The sequence below is a fragment of the Schistocerca americana genome, chromosome 1 (genome assembly GCF_021461395.2).
Source record: "Schistocerca americana isolate TAMUIC-IGC-003095 chromosome 1, iqSchAmer2.1, whole genome shotgun sequence".
Classification (NCBI taxonomy): Eukaryota; Metazoa; Arthropoda; class Insecta; order Orthoptera; family Acrididae; genus Schistocerca; species Schistocerca americana.
In genome coordinates, this window is record NC_060119.1 from 755,967,212 (window position 1) to 755,985,977 (window position 18,766).

Below are 18,766 nucleotides of genomic sequence, written 5' to 3' on the forward strand. Positions count from 1 at the left end.
CCCTGACAAGATTAAATTTAGCTTTTGTGTATGTGGACTTTTACTCTGTTTTACCTGTATTCAGCTGAATATGAAGTTAAGCTTCAACCAAAATCAGTTCCTTATTGAGAAACCAAATGACCATAAGTTGGAGATTGGAAGTTCTCTGTACGAGCACATTTAGAACTTTGGAACTGCGTGTGTGGTATCAAGTAATCCAAAGAAAGCTGTTGAGTCATATTGTGAAGATAAAGACCAATAAATCTGATGAAGATGCAGATTTCATTGCAGGTATTATAGTATCCTCACATTCGATGAGTCTGAACATGTGGTACATTGACTCAGGTGCCTCATCATGAATGACAAATTGATTTAACTCTGTATCCAGTATGTGGGGCCACTGATCAAGTGTATAGGGCAGTGACCAACAAATATGGAAATGTCATTTTCTTTGTGATTGTGGTGAAAACAGAAGAAATTAAATGATGGTTGGATAATACTTGCACATACTTAAAAACATACAGCTCATCTCTTGTTGGTTAGTCCAATAGTTACAAATGACTGCAAAATAAATTTTACACATAGTATTTTTATGACTGTGAGGGAATGTTTGTTCTTCTCTAACTATCAAATCTGTTCATCAAGAATCAACAACATTAATGGGCAAGGGTCCCTTTGAAGTAAAATATTTCGGAGGTAAACTAAGTTCCCATTCGGATCTCCAGGCGGAACCTACTTCGAAGAGATTCAGGGCGAAAGGAACTTTCAGGTTGGGAACATAGAATGTTAAAAGTTTCAACAGGCCAGGAACGTTCCAGGCATTATTAGATGAATTAGATAGACGCGATGCAGACATTACAGCTATTCAAGAAACTCGAAGGCAGAGGGAGGGTAGCATAAAGAGGGGTAACTATACATTTTTCTATGGAGGTACGGAAGCCCACAGTTTCAGAACAGGTTTCGCAGTACATAGAAAAATGCTTCACGCAATCAGAGATAAAAGGTTCATTAGTGATGGACTATCAGTTATAGTGTTGTCCGGCAGGTGGAATAGACTTGTAGTAATTAATGTACACGCACTAACTGAGGACACTGAAGAGGTTGTTAAAGATGGCTTTTATGAAGAACTGTGGGATGAGTTCTCCCTGTACAACACAAAATTAATTATAGGCAATTTTAATGCGAAGATACGGAAGGAGGAAGCTTTCCGGCCTACAATTGGGAAGGAAAGTTTGCATAACATTTCGAATGATAATGGCACAAGGGTGGTTAATTTTGCTGTTTCAAATGACATGATTGTTGAGAGCACATATTCCAAAAGGAAGGACATTCATAAAGCAACTTGGGTCTCTCCGGATGGACACACCCAAAACCAAATTGATCATGTTCTTGTAGATCGGAGATGGCACACTAGTATAGAAAATGTTAGGACTTTCAGGGGAGCAGTCAGCGATTCTGATCATTTTCTTGTAGTTGCCAAAGTTCACCAATGGCTATCTACAGCAACATCAAGGTGTCACAATGCAGAACTTGTTAGGTTTGACACTGACAAGCTAAATGATAAAAACTTTAGAAGAAGGTACATGATAGAAATTTCAAATAGGTTTGATGCTCTCAGGACACACGAAGATCAAGATGAGGATGTAAATAAACAGTGGATCACTGTGAGGAATAATATCAAAGAGGCAGTGAAGGTCACAATAGGTACAATTAAGAAGAACAGGAGGAAATCGTGGTTTGATGAGGAATGCAAGAAATTGGTAGAGGAAAGAAGAAAAGCATGATTAGATTGGGATAGAATGGGAGACAGAAAACGAGAGGAGTTCTTGAACTTGAGAAGGGAAGTTGGTCGTAGGCTACGGGCAAAGAAGAGGGATTATTTGAACAATCAAATTACAAAAATGGAAACAAACAGTAAAACAAAAAACATTAGGGAACTTTACCTAGACATAAATGGGTATAGTAAGGGCTTCAAGACTAGGACAAATGAACTTCGAGGGGATGCTGGGGGAATACTGACAGACCCCAGTGCTATATTAAGTAAGTGGAGGGCATATTTTGAGCAGCTATTAAATGTACACCAGGAAGCAGGAAATGAGCAGGCATACGAAGTACATACAGCAGAACCCCAGAGACCTGAGCCAACATTAAAGGAAGTAAGAGATGCAATCAACAAATTGAAAAACCAGAAAGCACCAGGATCAGATTGCATAACTGCAGAATTAGTTAAAAATGGGGGACAGAAATTGGTGGAAGTAGTTCACAAAGTGATATCTAAATTATGGAACTCAGAGATGATACCTGAAGAGTGGCAGGAGTCGATTCTGATCCCAATTTTTAAGAAAGGTGACAAAATGGATTGTAGTAATTATAGAGGGATATCGCTATTACCAGTATGTTCCAAAATTTTCTCGAATATTCTGCTAAGCAGGCCTACAACATATGCAGATGAAATTGTGGGGGTTACCAAGCTGGCTTTCGGAGGAACAGATCAACTATAGACCAAATATTCACCCTGCATCAAATTTTGGAAAAGAAATGGCACTACAATAAACCAGTTCATAATCTTTTCATAGATTTTACAAAAGCATATGATTCAGTATTGCAATCAAAATTGTACAGAATTCTTTTGGAACTTGGAATACCAAAGAAGTATGTTAGACTTATACATCTACATCTACATCTATACTCCGCGAGCCACCTTACGGTGTGTGGCGGAGGGTACTTATTGTACCACTATCTGATCCCCCCTTCCCTGTTCCATTCACGAATTGTGCGTGGGAAGAACGACTGCTTGTAAGTCTCCGTATTTGCTCTAATTTCTCGGATCTTTTCGTTGTGATCATTACGCGAGATATATGTGGGCGGTAGTAATATGTTGCCCATCTCTTCCCGGAATGTGCTCTCTCGTAATTTCGATAATAAACCTCTCCGTATTGCGTAATGCCTTTCTTGAAGTGTCCGCCACTGGAGCTTGTTCAGCATCTCCGTAACGCTCTCGCGCTGACTAAATGTCCCCATGACGAATCGCGCTGCTTTTCGCTGGATCATGTCTATCTCTTCTATTAATCCAACCTGGTAAGGGTCCCATACTGATGAACAATACTCAAGAATCGGACGAACAAGCGTTTTGTAAGCTACTTCTTTCGTCGATGAGTCACATTTTCTTAGAATTCTTCCTATGAATCTCAACCTGGCGCCTGCTTTTCCCACTATTTGTTTTATGTGATCATTCCACTTCAGATCGCTCCGGATAGTAACTCCTAAGTATTTTACGGTCGTTACCGCTTCCAATGATTTACCACCTATGGCATAATCGTACTGGAATGGATTACTGCCCCTATGTATGCGCATTATATTACATTTATCTACGTTTAGGGAAAGCTGCCAGCTGTCGCACCATGCATTAATCCTCTGCAGGTCCTCCTGGAGTACGTACGAGTCTTCTGATGTTGCTACTTTCTTGTAGACAACCGTGTCATCTGCAAATAGCCTCACGGAGCTACCGATGTTGTCAACTAAGTCATTTATGTATATTGTAAACAATAAAGGTCCTATCACGCTTCCCTGCGGTACTCCCGAAATTACCTCTACATCTGCAGATTTTGAACCGTTAAGAATGACATGTTGTGTTCTTTCTTCTAGGAAATCCTAAATCCAATCACAAACCTGGTCCGATATTCCGTAAGCTCGTATTTTTTTCACTAAGCGTAAGTGCGGAACCGTATCAAATGCCTTCCTGAAGTCCAGGAATACGGCATCAATCTGCTCGCCAGTGTCTACGGCACTGTGAATTTCTTGGGCAAATAGGGCGAGCTGAGTTTCACATGATCTCTGTTTGCGGAATCCATGTTGGTTATGATGAAGGAGATTTGTATTATCTAAGAACGTCATAATACGAGAACACAAAACATGTTCCATTATTCTACAACAGATTGACGTAAGCGAAATAGGCCTATAATTATTCGCATCTGATTTATGACCCTTCTTGAAAATGGGAACGACCTGCGCTTTCTTCCAGTCGCTAGGTACTTTACGTTCTTCCAGCGATCTACGATAAATTGCTGATAGAAAGGGGGCAAGTTCTTTAGCATAATCACTGTAGAATCTTAAGGGTATCTCGTCTGGTCCGGATGCTTTTCCGCTACTAAGTGATAGCAGTTGTTTTTCAATTCCGATATCGTTTATTTCAATATTTTCCATTTGGGCGTCCGTGCGACGGCTGAAGTCAGGGACCGTGTTACGATTTTCCGCAGTGAAACAGTTTCGGAACACTGAATTCAGTATTTCTGCCTTTCTTCGGTCGTCCTCTGTTTCGGTGCCATCGTGGTCAACGAGTGACTGAATAGGGGATTTAGATCCGCTTACCGATTTTACATATGACCAAAACTTTTTAGGGTTCTTGTTTAGATTGTTTGCCAATGTTTTATGTTCGAATTCGTTGAATGCTTCTCTCATTGCTCTCTTTACGCTCTTTTTCGCTTCGTTCAGCTTTTCCTTATCAGCTATGATTCGACTACTCTTAAACCTATGATGAAGCTTTCTTTGTTTCCGTAGTACCTTTCGTACATGATTGTTATACCACGGTGGATCTTTCCCCTCGCTTTGGACCTTAGTCGGTACGAACTTATCTAAGGCGTACTGGACGATGTTTCTGAATTTTTTCTATTTTTGTTCCACATCCTCTTCCTCAGAAATGAACGTTTGATGGTGGTCACTCAGATATTCTGCGATTTGTGCCCTATCACTCTTGTTAAGCAAATATATTTTCCTTCCTTTCTTGGCATTTCTTATTACACTTGTAGTCATTGATGCAACCACTGACTTATGATCACTGATACCCTCTTCTACATTCACGGAGTCGAAAAGTTCCGGTCTATTTGTTGCTATGAGGTCTAAAACGTTAGCTTCACGAGTTGGTTCTCTAACTATCTGCTCGAAGTAATTCTCGGACAAGGCAGTCAGGATAATGTCACAAGAGTCTCTGTCCCTGGCTCCAGTTCTGATTGTGTGACTATCCCATTCTATACCTGGTAGATTGAAGTCTCCCCCTATTACAATAGTATGATCACGAAACTTCTTCACGACGTTCTGCAGGTTCTCTCTGAGGCGCTCAACTACTACGGTTGCTGATGCAGGTGGTCTATAGAAGCATCCGACTATCATATCTGACCCACCTTTGATACTTAACTTAACCCAGATTATTTCACATTCGCATTCGCTAATAACTTCACTGGATATTATTGAATTCTTTACTGCTATAAATACTCCTCCACCATTGGCGTTTATCCTATCCTTGCGGTATATATTCCATTCTGTGTCTAGGATTTCGTTACTGTTCACTTCCGGTTTTAACCAACTTTCCGTTCCTAATACTATATGCGCACTATTTCCTTCAATAAGAGATACTAATTCAGGAACCTTGCCCTGGATACTCCTGCAGTTTACCAATATTACGTTGACTTTTCCTGTTTTTGGTCTCTGAGGACGGACGTTCTTTATCAACGATGATAATGTCCTCTCTGGTAAGCCGTCAGGTATTTTATCGTTTTGCCCAAGGGGGGGGGTCCCTCTAACCTAAAAAACCCCCGTGTGCACGCCACACGTACTCTGCTACCCTAGTAGCTGCTTCCGGTGTGTAGTGCATGCCTGACCTGTCTAGGGGGGCCCTACAGTTCTCCACCCAATAGCGGAGGTCGATGAATTTGCAACCATTATAGTCGCAGAGTCGTCTGAGCCTCTGGTTTAGACCCTCCACACGGCTCCAAACCAGAGGACCGCGATCGACTCTGGGCACTATGCTGCAGATATTAAGCTCAGCTTGCACTCCGCGTGCGATGCTGGTTGTCTTCACCAAATCAGCCAGCCGCCGGAAGGAACCAAGGATGGCCTCAGAACCCAAGCGGCAGGCGTCATTCGTTCCGACATGTGCTACTATCTGCAGCCGGTCACACCCAGTGCGTTCAATAGCTGCCGGAAGGGCCTCCTCCACATTACGGACGAGACCCCCCGGCAAGCACACCGAGTGCACACTGGCATTCTTCCCCGACCTACCCGCTATTTTCCTAAGGGGCTCCATAACCCGCCTAACGTTGGAGCTCCCTATAACTAATAGGCCCGCCCTCTGTGACTGTCGGGACCTTGCCGGAGAATCGGCCACTGGCCCAACAGGCGAGGCATCCTGTGGTGGCTCGGAAACGATGTCATCACCACTAGGAAGCACCCCGTACCTGTTGGAAAGGGGTAAGGCAGCTGCCACGCGGCCAGATCCCACCTTTGCCTTTCGGCCAGGCACGCGCGAGCCCACCACTGTCCGCCATTCACCCTGGAGTGATGGCTGACCGGTAAGATGCTCACTGCCGGAAGACGCAGCGACATCAGGGGTTCCATGTGATTCCAAGGCCACCGAAGTAGGCATAGGTCTCACCACAGTTGCCCCAACGCCACTACGAGCCGACGCCTGCGCCTCGAGCTCGATGAGCCTAACAGACAAAGCCTCCACCTGCCCCCGAAGAGTGGCCAATTCTCCTTGCGTCCGCTCACAACAACCACAGTCCCTACACATGACTATGTTTACCCTACTCTATACGGTGACAAATTCCCAAGATAATCTTCTGATGAGCTACTCTGATAATCAAGAAACACTCACTGAAATACGAGACACGAAAACTACACTAGGTTTTCCCAGAAAAACTATTTAAAAGCTAAGCGCAGCAAATAAGTACAAAAACGCTTTATACAAACAGTACTCGCTGCTGCTGGTGCTCTCGCTCTGGCTGTCACAAGACAACTGCTGATTCAAGTGACTAGTGGCTAACGGCCGCGAAACAAACAAAAGACGGTTTTAGGGCGCTTTCTGTTCTAAACGATCAAGAAAACACTAAGAAATCTAACACGAAAACTACGTAAAGTTTTATCAAGAACTGTTAGTTACTATGCAGAGCAGATAAACACAAATAGAATCCCTTCCTTAGTGGAAGGTCGTAAACAAAATGCAAAATAAACGCTTTATACAAACAGTACTCGCTGCTGCTGGTGCTCTCGCTCTGGCTGTCACAAGCGAGTTTGAAAAACACCAAAGGTAGAGTACGCGTGGGGAAATTGGAGACAGAAGAATTTGTAATAAAGAATGGGCTTAAGCAGGGAGATGCCCTGTCTCCCCAACATTTTAATTTTGTCCTAGAATATATTGTACAAATGGCGGCAGATAATTCAGAGGGTGTGGAGTTAAATAGGTATGCAGATGATCTAAACATCATTAGCGATAGGAAAGAATCTGTAACAGCAAATGCGAATGCATTAATCAAGGCTAGTGAAGATGTAGGTCTAAGGATAAGTGAAGACAAAACTAAATACCTGTTTACTACTAGAACGTCAACAGCAATAGATCAGGAAACGTTAAGATTTGGAGACATGCAGTTTGAAAAAGTGAACACATTTAAGTATTTAGGCATGGACATCACTTCGAGAAATGAAATTGAATCCGAACTGAAGAAGAGATTATGGGCGGGAAATGCATGCTACTTCTCACTGAATAGATTACTTTCATCACGGATATTGTCTAGGAATTTAAAGATTAGAATATACAAAACTATTATTCTACCGGTTATGCTGTATGGGTGTGAGACTTGGTCTCTCACTGTGCAAAATGAAAAGCCGTTTCGAGTATTTGAAAACAAAATTTTGAGGAAAATTTTCCGAGCAAAAAGGGATGACATTAGCAGAGAGTGGTGAAAACTGCATAACAGAGGTTCACGAACTCTATTCAAGCTCTGACATAATCAGTATTATTAAATCATGTAGGCTGCGATGGGCGGGTGACGTATCTCGAATGGATGAGGGCAGGGCAGCGCGCAGAGTACTGGTAGGGCACCTAGAAGGAAAACGTCCTGTGGGGAGACCGAGGCATAGATGGGAGGACAATGTGAAGGCTGATTTGAGGAGCCTAGGTATTGAAGGTGAATGGAAGGTAATAGCCCAAGACAGGGACAAATGGCAAAAATATGTTGCTGCGGTAATGGACTCTCGAGTCCGGTATGACCAGTGAGTAAGTAAGAGGGAACATTTGTGTCCATTTATACTGATAAATAACATGGATTTGTTAATCACAAACAAAGACGTGATAGCTAATCTTATATTTGAAATGCCATCAAATTGTGCCATTGGCACATGGAACATTTTAAATTTTACAGATGTATACAAGTTACCACAATGTACCAAGAAAGGAAACTTGTCTCTTGCAAGGAGAAAAAAACCTCTCACACGCATGACATATCTCAAAGTGGAGCAAATCAAACAGCCATTCAATAATATAAGGGGAAATCAAAAAGTTTATGTTTGAGGTCATCACTGCAGTGTATATGCAACATAGCATGACTCTGATGTGGGTATATGAGCATCAAGATGAAGGTAAGGGCGTAGTGCGACATTCATGTCTTTCCGAAAGGTGACCAACATACTGTTACTCATTTCTTGGCTGCTGAAGGACAGACACCAGTACACAGCCTTCGGAAAACAAAGAATGTGTGTTGTACAGCATATCTGTTGAAAACCATCATAGGACTGTGCATCAAGTTCCGTGCTGGGCACAGGTTGACACAAGAAGCAGCATATACCTTGAGTGCAACAGAGGCTGGTGGGAGACACTCAAGCACCCACCCTATAGTCTAGATCTCGCTTCATGTAATTATCACACCTTCAGCCCCTTAAAAAAGGCCTTGAAGGGTTGACAATTCCTGTCACACAAGAATGCACAGCAAGCAGTTATAGACTTCGTCACACAAGCAGTTATAGACTTCTTCACACAGCAGGACACCAAGTTTTATCAAATGGATATTGTCAACCAGGTGCATCAGTGGCAAGATTGCCTCAATGCTCACAGCAATTTTGCTGTATTGGCATATTGATTCTGGACTGGCCTCCATATGGAAACTTTTTAATCACCACTTATATTTTTTCTAGAGCTCCACAACCATTACAGATGAACACATTGGCATATATAGCCTCGTGTAAACTGTATCCCTGTGAGGTATAAATTTTCTTTATTCCCACATATGATAATTCCAGAATTGTGCAGATGGAATTATCACATATGGTCAGTTGTAAGGGAGATGGTAGGTTTCAGTTCATTGGCAGTATAATGGGAGAGTGCTTTCAGTCTACAAAGGAAACTGCTTACAGATCACCATCTTAGTTTGTAGCTGAAGTGTGTGGACCTCATAGCAAATAAGACTAACAGGGGGTATTGAATATATAAAGAGAAGGGCAGCACAAATCCCCAGAGGTTCTTTGATTCACAGGATAATGTTACATAAATATTGAAAAACCTGGATTGACATCCTCTTGAAGATAGACTCCAATCATCCTGCAAAAGCCTAGTGACAAAGTTTCAAAACCAGTAATCAGTGGAGAAAGTGGAGATATTTTTCACCCCAATACATGTCATTCTTACAGTAACCATGAAGACAAGTTAAATTCCCAAAGAAAAAATACCAGAAATAGGATTCAGGTTGGGAAAGATGGTATTATGAGTCTACTAAAGTATAACATTTGGTTGATCTTGCCATGTACAACATTATTAAGAGTAGAAATATAGTATTATTAGAAAATGTGCAAAACTGATATAAAGTTTACTTATATTGTACATCTGAGAGAAAAATATGTGAAGAAAAGAAACAGGTGAAACAAGACAACATGCAAGAAACATATGCAAAAGAGGCAATGCTGAATATCAGCCAGCTAACAATGATGATGACTACTTACCTGATGTGACAATATCAGCAGGCACTCCAATACAAGATTACATCTTATGTCCATAAACAGAGGCTGTTCAATACAGACATTGGATGACTGCTTGAAATAGAACTCAAAAGACCAAGAACTGATCCTTTTGTATATTGTGCTACTGAGACATCAATTATATTATTTCTTACAGGGTGGGTGGATGAAATGCTATTCCTTATAGTGTGGGTAGATAAAATACTAACTTCTGGTAGACATCAGTGACACTTAGTAGAAAATAAAGAAATGATCAGAGAAATTTTGCGTGAAAGCTGTTGGGGAAGTGAGTTAGTTGTTGACAAGGTGAACTAGTTGTTGGCATGAACAAAAAACATCGCGGACCTGCCTTGGTTAAGTTTTATATTTAAAAAAACTATATTAATGAATATTAGATTATTTTGGTATGCCAGAGTGCAGATCTACTCAAGCTCCTATTGAAGTGAATGCAAACTTTTACAAAAATTCTATATCAGAAAAGACAACATGCCCTACAGACAAGTCCTATACTATCTTGATAACAATAGTCCATTATGTATTGCATTGACTTCATTAATTTATACATTTTAAAAGTATTAAACAAAGATGCAAAACGCATATTGAACTACCTACTCGAAACTAAGCCGCACCTGAAAAATGAGACTCGAAATCAAGGAAAAAAAAAAAATTCCCGAATCTAAGCCGCACCTGAAATTTGAGACTCGAAATTCAAGGGGAGAGAAAAGTTTTAGGCCACACCTTCAAATCGCAACAAAGTTGGTCCATTGTAATATGAGACACAATTTAGGTCGAATGAAAGACGATACAGCTACAATAGTTTGGTTCGAGTCGTAAGCTTAGCAGTTAAGCTTTACCAGGTAGCCATTGCTATGCGTCAGGCGCTGCGTCCGTATTTATACGGGTACCCTCCCTTTTTCACGTGCTTCGTGTGGTTTGAATCGATTGCTCATTTTGCTTTGATCTGATAAGTGCCGTTTTCTTTGTTATAGGCGTTTACGTCACTCTAAGCTGAAAATGCATTACTGTACTGCGTCATGCATTGTTTGTCGCATTCTGATAGTGAGTGTTTACGGCCTGTCGCCGCCCGCGGCGTGGCTTGCTTTTGTGCGCGCTACCGCCGCTTACAATTAAAAAAAGAGAGGAATTGTCTCATTAGCGCAACAATGGCAAGTAACTGCTACTTGTTGTTACTTACACTGCTGCTTTCTTTGATAATGATCAACAAGAACCAAATAATAGACTGCGTTTGATAGAACATGTTCTGAACGAGAGTTAGGCGAAAATTTTTCTCCGTTTGAAAATCTTTGCGGCCGCTTCTTTAGTACATCAAATTCTGCACAGAAATTAGTCATTTTAGATTTAAAAATCCAGTCAGTTGCCGTGCTTCATTTCTGACTGTATCACTATTAGGCATAAGAATAATACGAATATAAACATGACACGATCGTATATTCTTCCGCGTTTGCTGTTGTCTCACTGTAGTTTCGTAGTTTATTAGGCAGACAGGATTTAAATGAGATAGCAGCAAACACGAAAAAATACATGGCAAAATGTTTATATTCGTATTATTCTTATGGTGAAGAGAAAACTGCACGTGATTCACATTTAATCAGGATCCTATTAGCAACAGTCTTGCCAGTCGGATTTTCGTAGTACATTGAAATTCTGCTACTTTCGAAGATGAACAATACGGAATTTGTATTTCCTTCATTGGATAATGTATGAAAATGCAGTGGTCGAAACTCAGGGCGGAGAAAAAAAAGCTCGTCTTCCACTTTTTTTTTTAATTTATTAACTGACGCAGAGGTTTTGGCGCCAGTATTTATCTCTGTGCCTACAAAGCATGCCTGTGTAGCGCTACATATATTCGACGGCAGAAGTTAGTTGTGGCGGCACCTACCAAGTACCAACATTTTTCAGAACTTCTGCTTGCTTTGCACTCGATTCTAAGCCGCAGGCGGTTTTTTGGATTACAAAAACCGGAAAAAAGTGCGGCTTAGATTCGAGTAAATACGGTAAACACTACTTTACAAAGACTGCCCTTCACTGAACATGACTCAAAACTGAACTCAAAGACTGTGTTCATGGGCTCTGCTATGCCACACTTCATAACTTATTTACAATCAAAGTTCTTGTACATCATTAAATAATTACTTAAATTAAGTTACTATTGGAAACTGACATTTTATTAAAAAAAACTGACACATCACAGAATGTTACAACTTCAAAACTCTTTAAGCAACATCTTTATTCAATGTTTTAATTACATGTTAATTACTGTAAGATTTTTATTGGTTATTAAATTGGTGTATCTGTGTGTTAGGACACACTTCTCTTTTTATATATCTTCTAAAACTTAAACTTCATAAACATTGCTCCAGAACTAAAACTATTTTGACATAATACATTCTTATATTCCAGAGGAGTAACATCAAAAAAGTTCATTTGGCTTTATAAAGCAGCATCAATGTCCAAAGGCAATAGAGTGTTGCGTACTATCATTTATAGGTGCTGGGTTCTTCAATGACACAGGTTGGGGTACATTATTAACTGATAAATTGTTCTTTATTTCTCCTTCTATACAGTATTTAACACACATTTTTAGTATGTCACAGATAAAAATCAAAACATGCAGTTCTGAGGGGTTTTCATTGTCTGTTTCCATTTCCAAAGGGCTTTCGTAGATGTTAAATCAAATCAAAAACAGAATCAGATTGATGCAACATAAGACATGTAATTCTTTCCAGAACATTCTAGTACATGACATGAGTCAATCATTAGACAACTGCTATTTCTAGAATATTTAACAAATTTATTTTATATTATGTTTTCTGATGATATGTCTGTATGTAAATATTTTTAGTAATCATATCAAATGATAAGAGGTTACATAATTTCTAAATATGAAAATTAGAAATTTGCTGTTTTAATACTGATTACATACCAACAGTAAAATAAATACAAAAACATAAATGGGAACATTTTCTTCAAATGTATTTGAAACTGAATAGTAGAAATAGCAAAATTAATGTAGCATCGTTTACAGAGTATTTATCTTTGCTTATTTTTCAAGTGATTTTCATAGTTTAAGATTGAACAGAATTAATGTAGAATTGTTTTCAGAGTGTTTGCCTTTCCTTATTTTTCAACTGATTTTCATAGTGTAAGACTGAAGTTTTAAAATTGTATCGATAATAAAATGAAAAATTATAATTATGTTTATGGAAAAATTGTGCCAAACAGCTAGAAAAATTAATAAAAATTCACAAACATTGAGTACACTATTTACTTATGAAAAGAAATTCACATTTGGCCTGAATTTAGGTGGTATCATGAGGTTTGTTAACTGAGCAGGTGTGCTGACAGGGCGCATGATAGTGTGTTGCGGATTCTCACACAAGCTTTCTAAGTCAACAGACAGTAGTACCTGATCCCAGGAACTGTTGATAAAATGTTCTAAAAAAAAGGAAATTTCCATTGGAAGAAGTGAGTTGATGGACGAAAATCATAGCTATATAACAGTACAGTAGATATGTAGTTCATATCCAAGTGAAAGTAGAAATGAACAAATCAGCATTATTTAAACTGTATGTGAAAGATTAGTCATTAGTCCTTGTACTGGTAGTTTCAATATTTTTAAAAAGAACAGAACAGTGAATACGATTGTTTGAGACATGGTTGAGTGTGAAGCACATTTGGTATGCGCTGAGAAACAATCTGAGCTATAGGGCTTCAAGTATTTGATAGACCAATAAGTGTACTGGAAAACAGATCTCATATATACAGGGTGTCCCATTTATCTTGACCACCCTAAATAATGGTTTGTCCAGATGCAAATTACAAAATGTTTCAAGCAATGTTCTTTAGCCATCAGGGGGACATCAATCAGCATCATTGCCTTCATTGTAGCTTGATTTTTTACTAAAATGTGAATGGTGGTATGGCTTTTTTAAATGGCACCCTGTATTTTTTATTCGGTAATTCATTTTCTCTCCTAAAGACCTATTCAAAAATGTATCACAGTGTATCATTCACTGAAGCACAACATTATTAATTACATAACTCAACATTGACTTTGAGCCCGGGATCACAAACTTGTCCAGTTGTCAGAAAACAAATGTAAACCAACTAAAAACATAACACAAAATTGACTTTGACTCTCCTGTACCATTGCCCTAGAGTAGAACATTCATAGGTGCTCAAAGTGGTGACCCTGGACACCAATACACTGGCACACTTGTTGAATGAAAGAATTATTTACTGCTTCCAGTCTTGCCTGCTGAAGAGAATTACAAGCAAGCATGATACGTTCCTGCATGTCCTCTGGAGTTGTTGGAATATCGTGATAGACAACGTCTTCAATGCATCCCCAAAGAAAAAAGTCCAGAGGATTTAAATCAGGAGACCTAGCAGGCGAAATAACTGTTCCTCCTCGACCAATCCATCTGGCAGGATACCTTCGGGTTCAGAACATGACGTGCATGCAAGGCATTATGTGCTGGACATCCAACATGTTGATACCACATAAGCATTCTGGTTCTTAGTGGCACTTCATCCAGAAGAGGAGGAAGAATTTGTCTCAGGAAGTTGGCATACACTGTGCCATTTAGACTACCATTGATGAAATAAGGGCCAATAATTGTAGTAACAAGCATCCCACACCAGACATTAACTCTCCATTGATGCTGATGTTCCACCTGTCTAAGCCATCATAGATTGTCACTGGACCAATAATGCATGTTCCTTGTATTTACCTGTCCTTTGTTTGAGAAGGAACACTCATTGGTAAATAGAACATTGGAGAAGAAGTTCGGGTTGGTGAGGATTTGCTGCTGTGCCCACTGACAGAACTGTACACGATTCTGGAAATCATTCCCATCCAATTCTTGATGTAAGTGGACATGGTAAGGATGGAACCAGAGACGTTTAAGAATACGATGTACACTGGTTTTAGAAATGCCAATCTCGTGTTCAAGCTGTCGTGTGCACGCATGTGGATTCATAGCAATGGAAGCAAGAACAGAAACTTCAGCACCTTCGTCTGTGTGAGTGCTATGATGATTGCATTGTCGTGTGTTGAAACTTCCCGTTTCCTGAAGCATTGCAACAAGATGAGAAAACATCCATCAGGAAGGTGGGTTCTTGTCAGGATATCGCTCTCTGCACAGTTCTGCTGCCTGTGCAGCATTTCGCCTACCTCCAACAACAATAAAAGAAACGTTATGTCGATGCAGTTTGTAGGAAGGACAGCCTTTACTGTATGCCTACTCTACACAAAGTATTTAAAAGGACTAAACTACTGTACTAAATGTACCTGTACATAAGAAAACAGTATTGCAATTACTGTTCTGCTAACTTACATTCCCCATAGATGAGTAGCATTTCTACCATCTCTTCATTGGTGTACATTCTACTCACACAAATCTTCAACTGATAATAGTTAACAGAATGATTGGTGTGCATTCTACTTATGTTTACATTTGTCATCTGTCATCGTCAGCACGTGGATGTGTTCCATTACCCTAAGTACCTGTACTAAGTGCTGGGATCGTCAACACCAATGTTGTGTTATATAATTAATAACGTTGTGTTTCAGTGAATGGTACACTGTGATACATTTTTGAATAGGTCTTTAGGAGAGGAAATGAATTACTGAATGAAAAATACAGGGTGCCATTTAATAGCCACAAATTATTAATTAGCAATAACAGAAAAGATGCTATAATTAAGAGTTGAGAAACATTCCTCTCCAGCATTGTGTTTTTATTATAATTTTATTTTGCATTTCCATGCTTTGAGCATGACGGCTAAAGAACATTTGTTTGAAACATTTTGTAATTTGCACCTGGACAAACAGGGTGGTCAAGATAAATGAGACACCCTGTATATCATACCACTTTATCTGACTTTCATTTCTTTTCAGGAAACTCCTTAAGTAAAAATTCTGTATGTATCTTGAAAAATGTGCAGCTGATTTTGATGTGAAATACAGCAGAGGTATTGTTACAGCAGCCATAGTTAGCAAAATAGCTTCCCTTTTGAACATTTTGAAGCTTTTTTCCAAAGTATAAGTTAGGAGATGATTATCCAAATACGTAAATAGTTTTGAGGATCCAGAATGAGATTTTCACTCTGCAGCGGAGTGTGCGCTGATATGAAACTTCCTGGCAGATTAAAACTGTGTGCCCGACCGAGACTCGAACTCGGGACCTTTGCCTTTCGCGGGCAAGAGCACTTGCCCGCGAAAGGCAAAGGTCCCAAGTTCGAGTCTCGGTCGGGCACACAGTTTTAATCTGCCAGGAAGTTTCAGTTTTGAGGATATTTATGAGTGTTACAATGTATGTGACTGCAGCATCTTGTGAATGCAACTTTGCATTTTAAAGATGACTGAAATTTAGCTACCTTGTTAGTAGAATATGACTTAGCTCTTCAGCTTGATGTCAGTGAGTCTGCTCAAAGCACAGAAATGCAAAATAAAATTATAATAAAAACACAATGCTGGAGAGGAATGTTTCTCAACTCTTAATTATGGCATCTTTTCTGTTATTGCTAATTAATAATTTGCGGCTATTAATAATTTATGAGGAGTAAATAAAGTCTATTCTTTAACACTTAATTTGTTGTGTGCAATATAGTTTGTTTTAGTAATATTTTTTAACAATGCTTTATTTTTATGAAAGTTACTTACAAAACTGTAAATTTAATTAAATCTGTGTGCAAAAATTGCAGAGAGGTAGTTTTATCAGGGAATGGCAAGAGACAGCTTTGTCAGCACTGCCAAGGGTGCAGGATTACCTTGTTATGCTTCAATTTGTAGCCTGTCAAAATAGTGGATTTGGCAATTCTTATCTGCATATGATTCTCTAGATTCTAGCCTCATTGTACATTGACCGTGTGTTGTACAATACACAAATTCAGTGCCTGCTTTGGTGTATCACCCCTATTTTCACATCTTTCTCGAGGAAGTGCCGCAGTGTTTGAAGATAATTTCTCTTCAGTTCCTGAATCTGCTGGATGTGTTGGATGTGTCACTGAACCAACTATTTGTTTTCTTGCAGTGATAGTTGTTTATCTCCATCTAAGGTATATTACATAAGTGGGAGGAAGGGAGGGGGAGATGACTTAGCTCTCTGGCTGCAAGTGGAAATCAGTATCAAATAATATTGTTACATTTTTTAAGGAAAGCTACTCCTTATATGACATTTTTAATTACCATGTTCCACTGTTTACAGTTTATGATAGAAACATAGTTAAGAATTTAAATGAAACTGACATTTTTTATTTCATTCTTTCTGTTTTTACTACTTTTCAGACAAGATGCAGTGTCTGCAATAAACCAAAACCTCTTTGTCGCTGTGATAAACCAACAGCTCCTCCAGTATGTTGTGGATCAAAACCAGTACCTCCCAGCTGTTGTCCACCAAAACCAAAGCCTGTATGTAACTGCCCACTTCCACAGAAGCCTCCTTGCCTCTGTTGTCCACCTTGTCAATGCTCTGGACCACCAAGTATACCTTGCTGCTGTGGGGCATCTGCTACAATTCCTAAAGGACCTGTTCAGTCAACATGTCCAGTAGTACCTAAACCAGAGCCGCCTTGTGCATGTTGTAAACAAGCAGACAAAAAGGACAGCTCTGCTGCCATTGCACAAATGGTAAGAAGCTTATTAATTTATATCAAGCATTTAATATAATTAATAAAATACATTCACGAGCAACTAATTAAGACACACCTCCTTTGTTGTCTGTAGCGTATCTATTACATGCTGATGTTAGTAGCAGCACATTGTTACATGAACTCCGTGAGATACCAAACCCATTAGAAAATCATCTTGATCCATGACCCTCAATTATTGCCAACAACCCAAAGAGAAAAGGGTGGAACTGAGCCTAGGTATAGTCAGCTGTACTGAAGATACACTCAACTGGTCTGAAGTCTGGTGACACTGGGGAAGGAATCACACAAGCACTCTAATTTTGTTGACTCTTCTTTACATTTGAGTACTGTTCTCTCCCCTCTCGTTACTTGGCTTTGAACTTGCATAATTCAGGGTAGCATTTACCTAACTTTGAAGAACACAGCAATTATGTAGGTACGTGATTTTATCATTTAAAAGTGAAAATTAAGTGCATTACAAAACCATGAGTCTATTTTAGTACACACAAATCAAAACCTCATATAATAAGTCCAAAAAACACAAGATAATCATGAATAAAAATGTTTTATTGTTTGTTCTTGTGAACAGCACAATTATTATTTTGTCTGCATTCACAAAAACAGTAAGAGGATGTTTAAAACTATGTATTTGAAAGATATTTGGCTTCAGCTTATGCCAGACCTTCAGTTGACTTGGAATTTTACATGTGGCCAATTTGGAGGGCTCTATCCTTCTTAAACATTTCCGTCTCTCCCCAACCTGCATTCTGCTGCCTTACTCCACTACGCTTTGGGCATCCAGATTCCCGGCTCCTTTGCTGATTCCCCTCTATCTATAGTTCAGTGTGACCCCCCTTGTTCACACTACCTCTGAGTGCTCCCACCTGACAGCTAACTTTGTCAACTCATGACTTAGTGCCAAGACATTGATGCCCTTCGTTTCAACGACAACATTCTCTATCAGCTGATTGCCAATGTGTCAGTCAACGTGGCACATGCTCTGTGCATGGTTGACGACCTCACTGGTGCATGGCCATCCCCTGTTAAGGGTTCTCACTGCACATTTGCTGTGCCCTCATTGCCTCCTTTGCTGCAGACACTTCAGGTCAGTGACTCACAAACTACCAATGTTTCATGTGAAGATTTTCCCTCTCACTTCATGTAACTATGTGTCCTCACTCCCAAGTGCTACAAAGACCTGATTGGCACAATGTCTGATGGTACCTCCCATAGGTCGTCCTCCCATCCATTAAAAAGCTATGCATCTTACAGCTACAACAATTCACCATGCAAAGGCTGCCACGCAGGAACTCTTAAACACAGGTATTGTGCGCCAATCTTGGTAGCAGTTGTT

At 39.7% G+C, this 18,766-nt stretch overlaps 1 protein-coding gene across 2 annotated transcripts in view; it reads left to right on the plus strand.

The window, feature by feature from the left end:
* Positions 1-18,766, plus strand: part of LOC124545350 — a 195,560-nt gene that overhangs the window by 157,851 nt on the left and 18,943 nt on the right. For both annotated transcript variants that reach the window (XM_047124263.1, XM_047124255.1), the window contains exon 7: positions 17,069-17,410. In XM_047124263.1, coding sequence (XP_046980219.1) covers positions 17,069-17,410 — 342 coding nt within the window. The remainder of the gene's footprint in view (positions 1-17,068; positions 17,411-18,766) is intronic.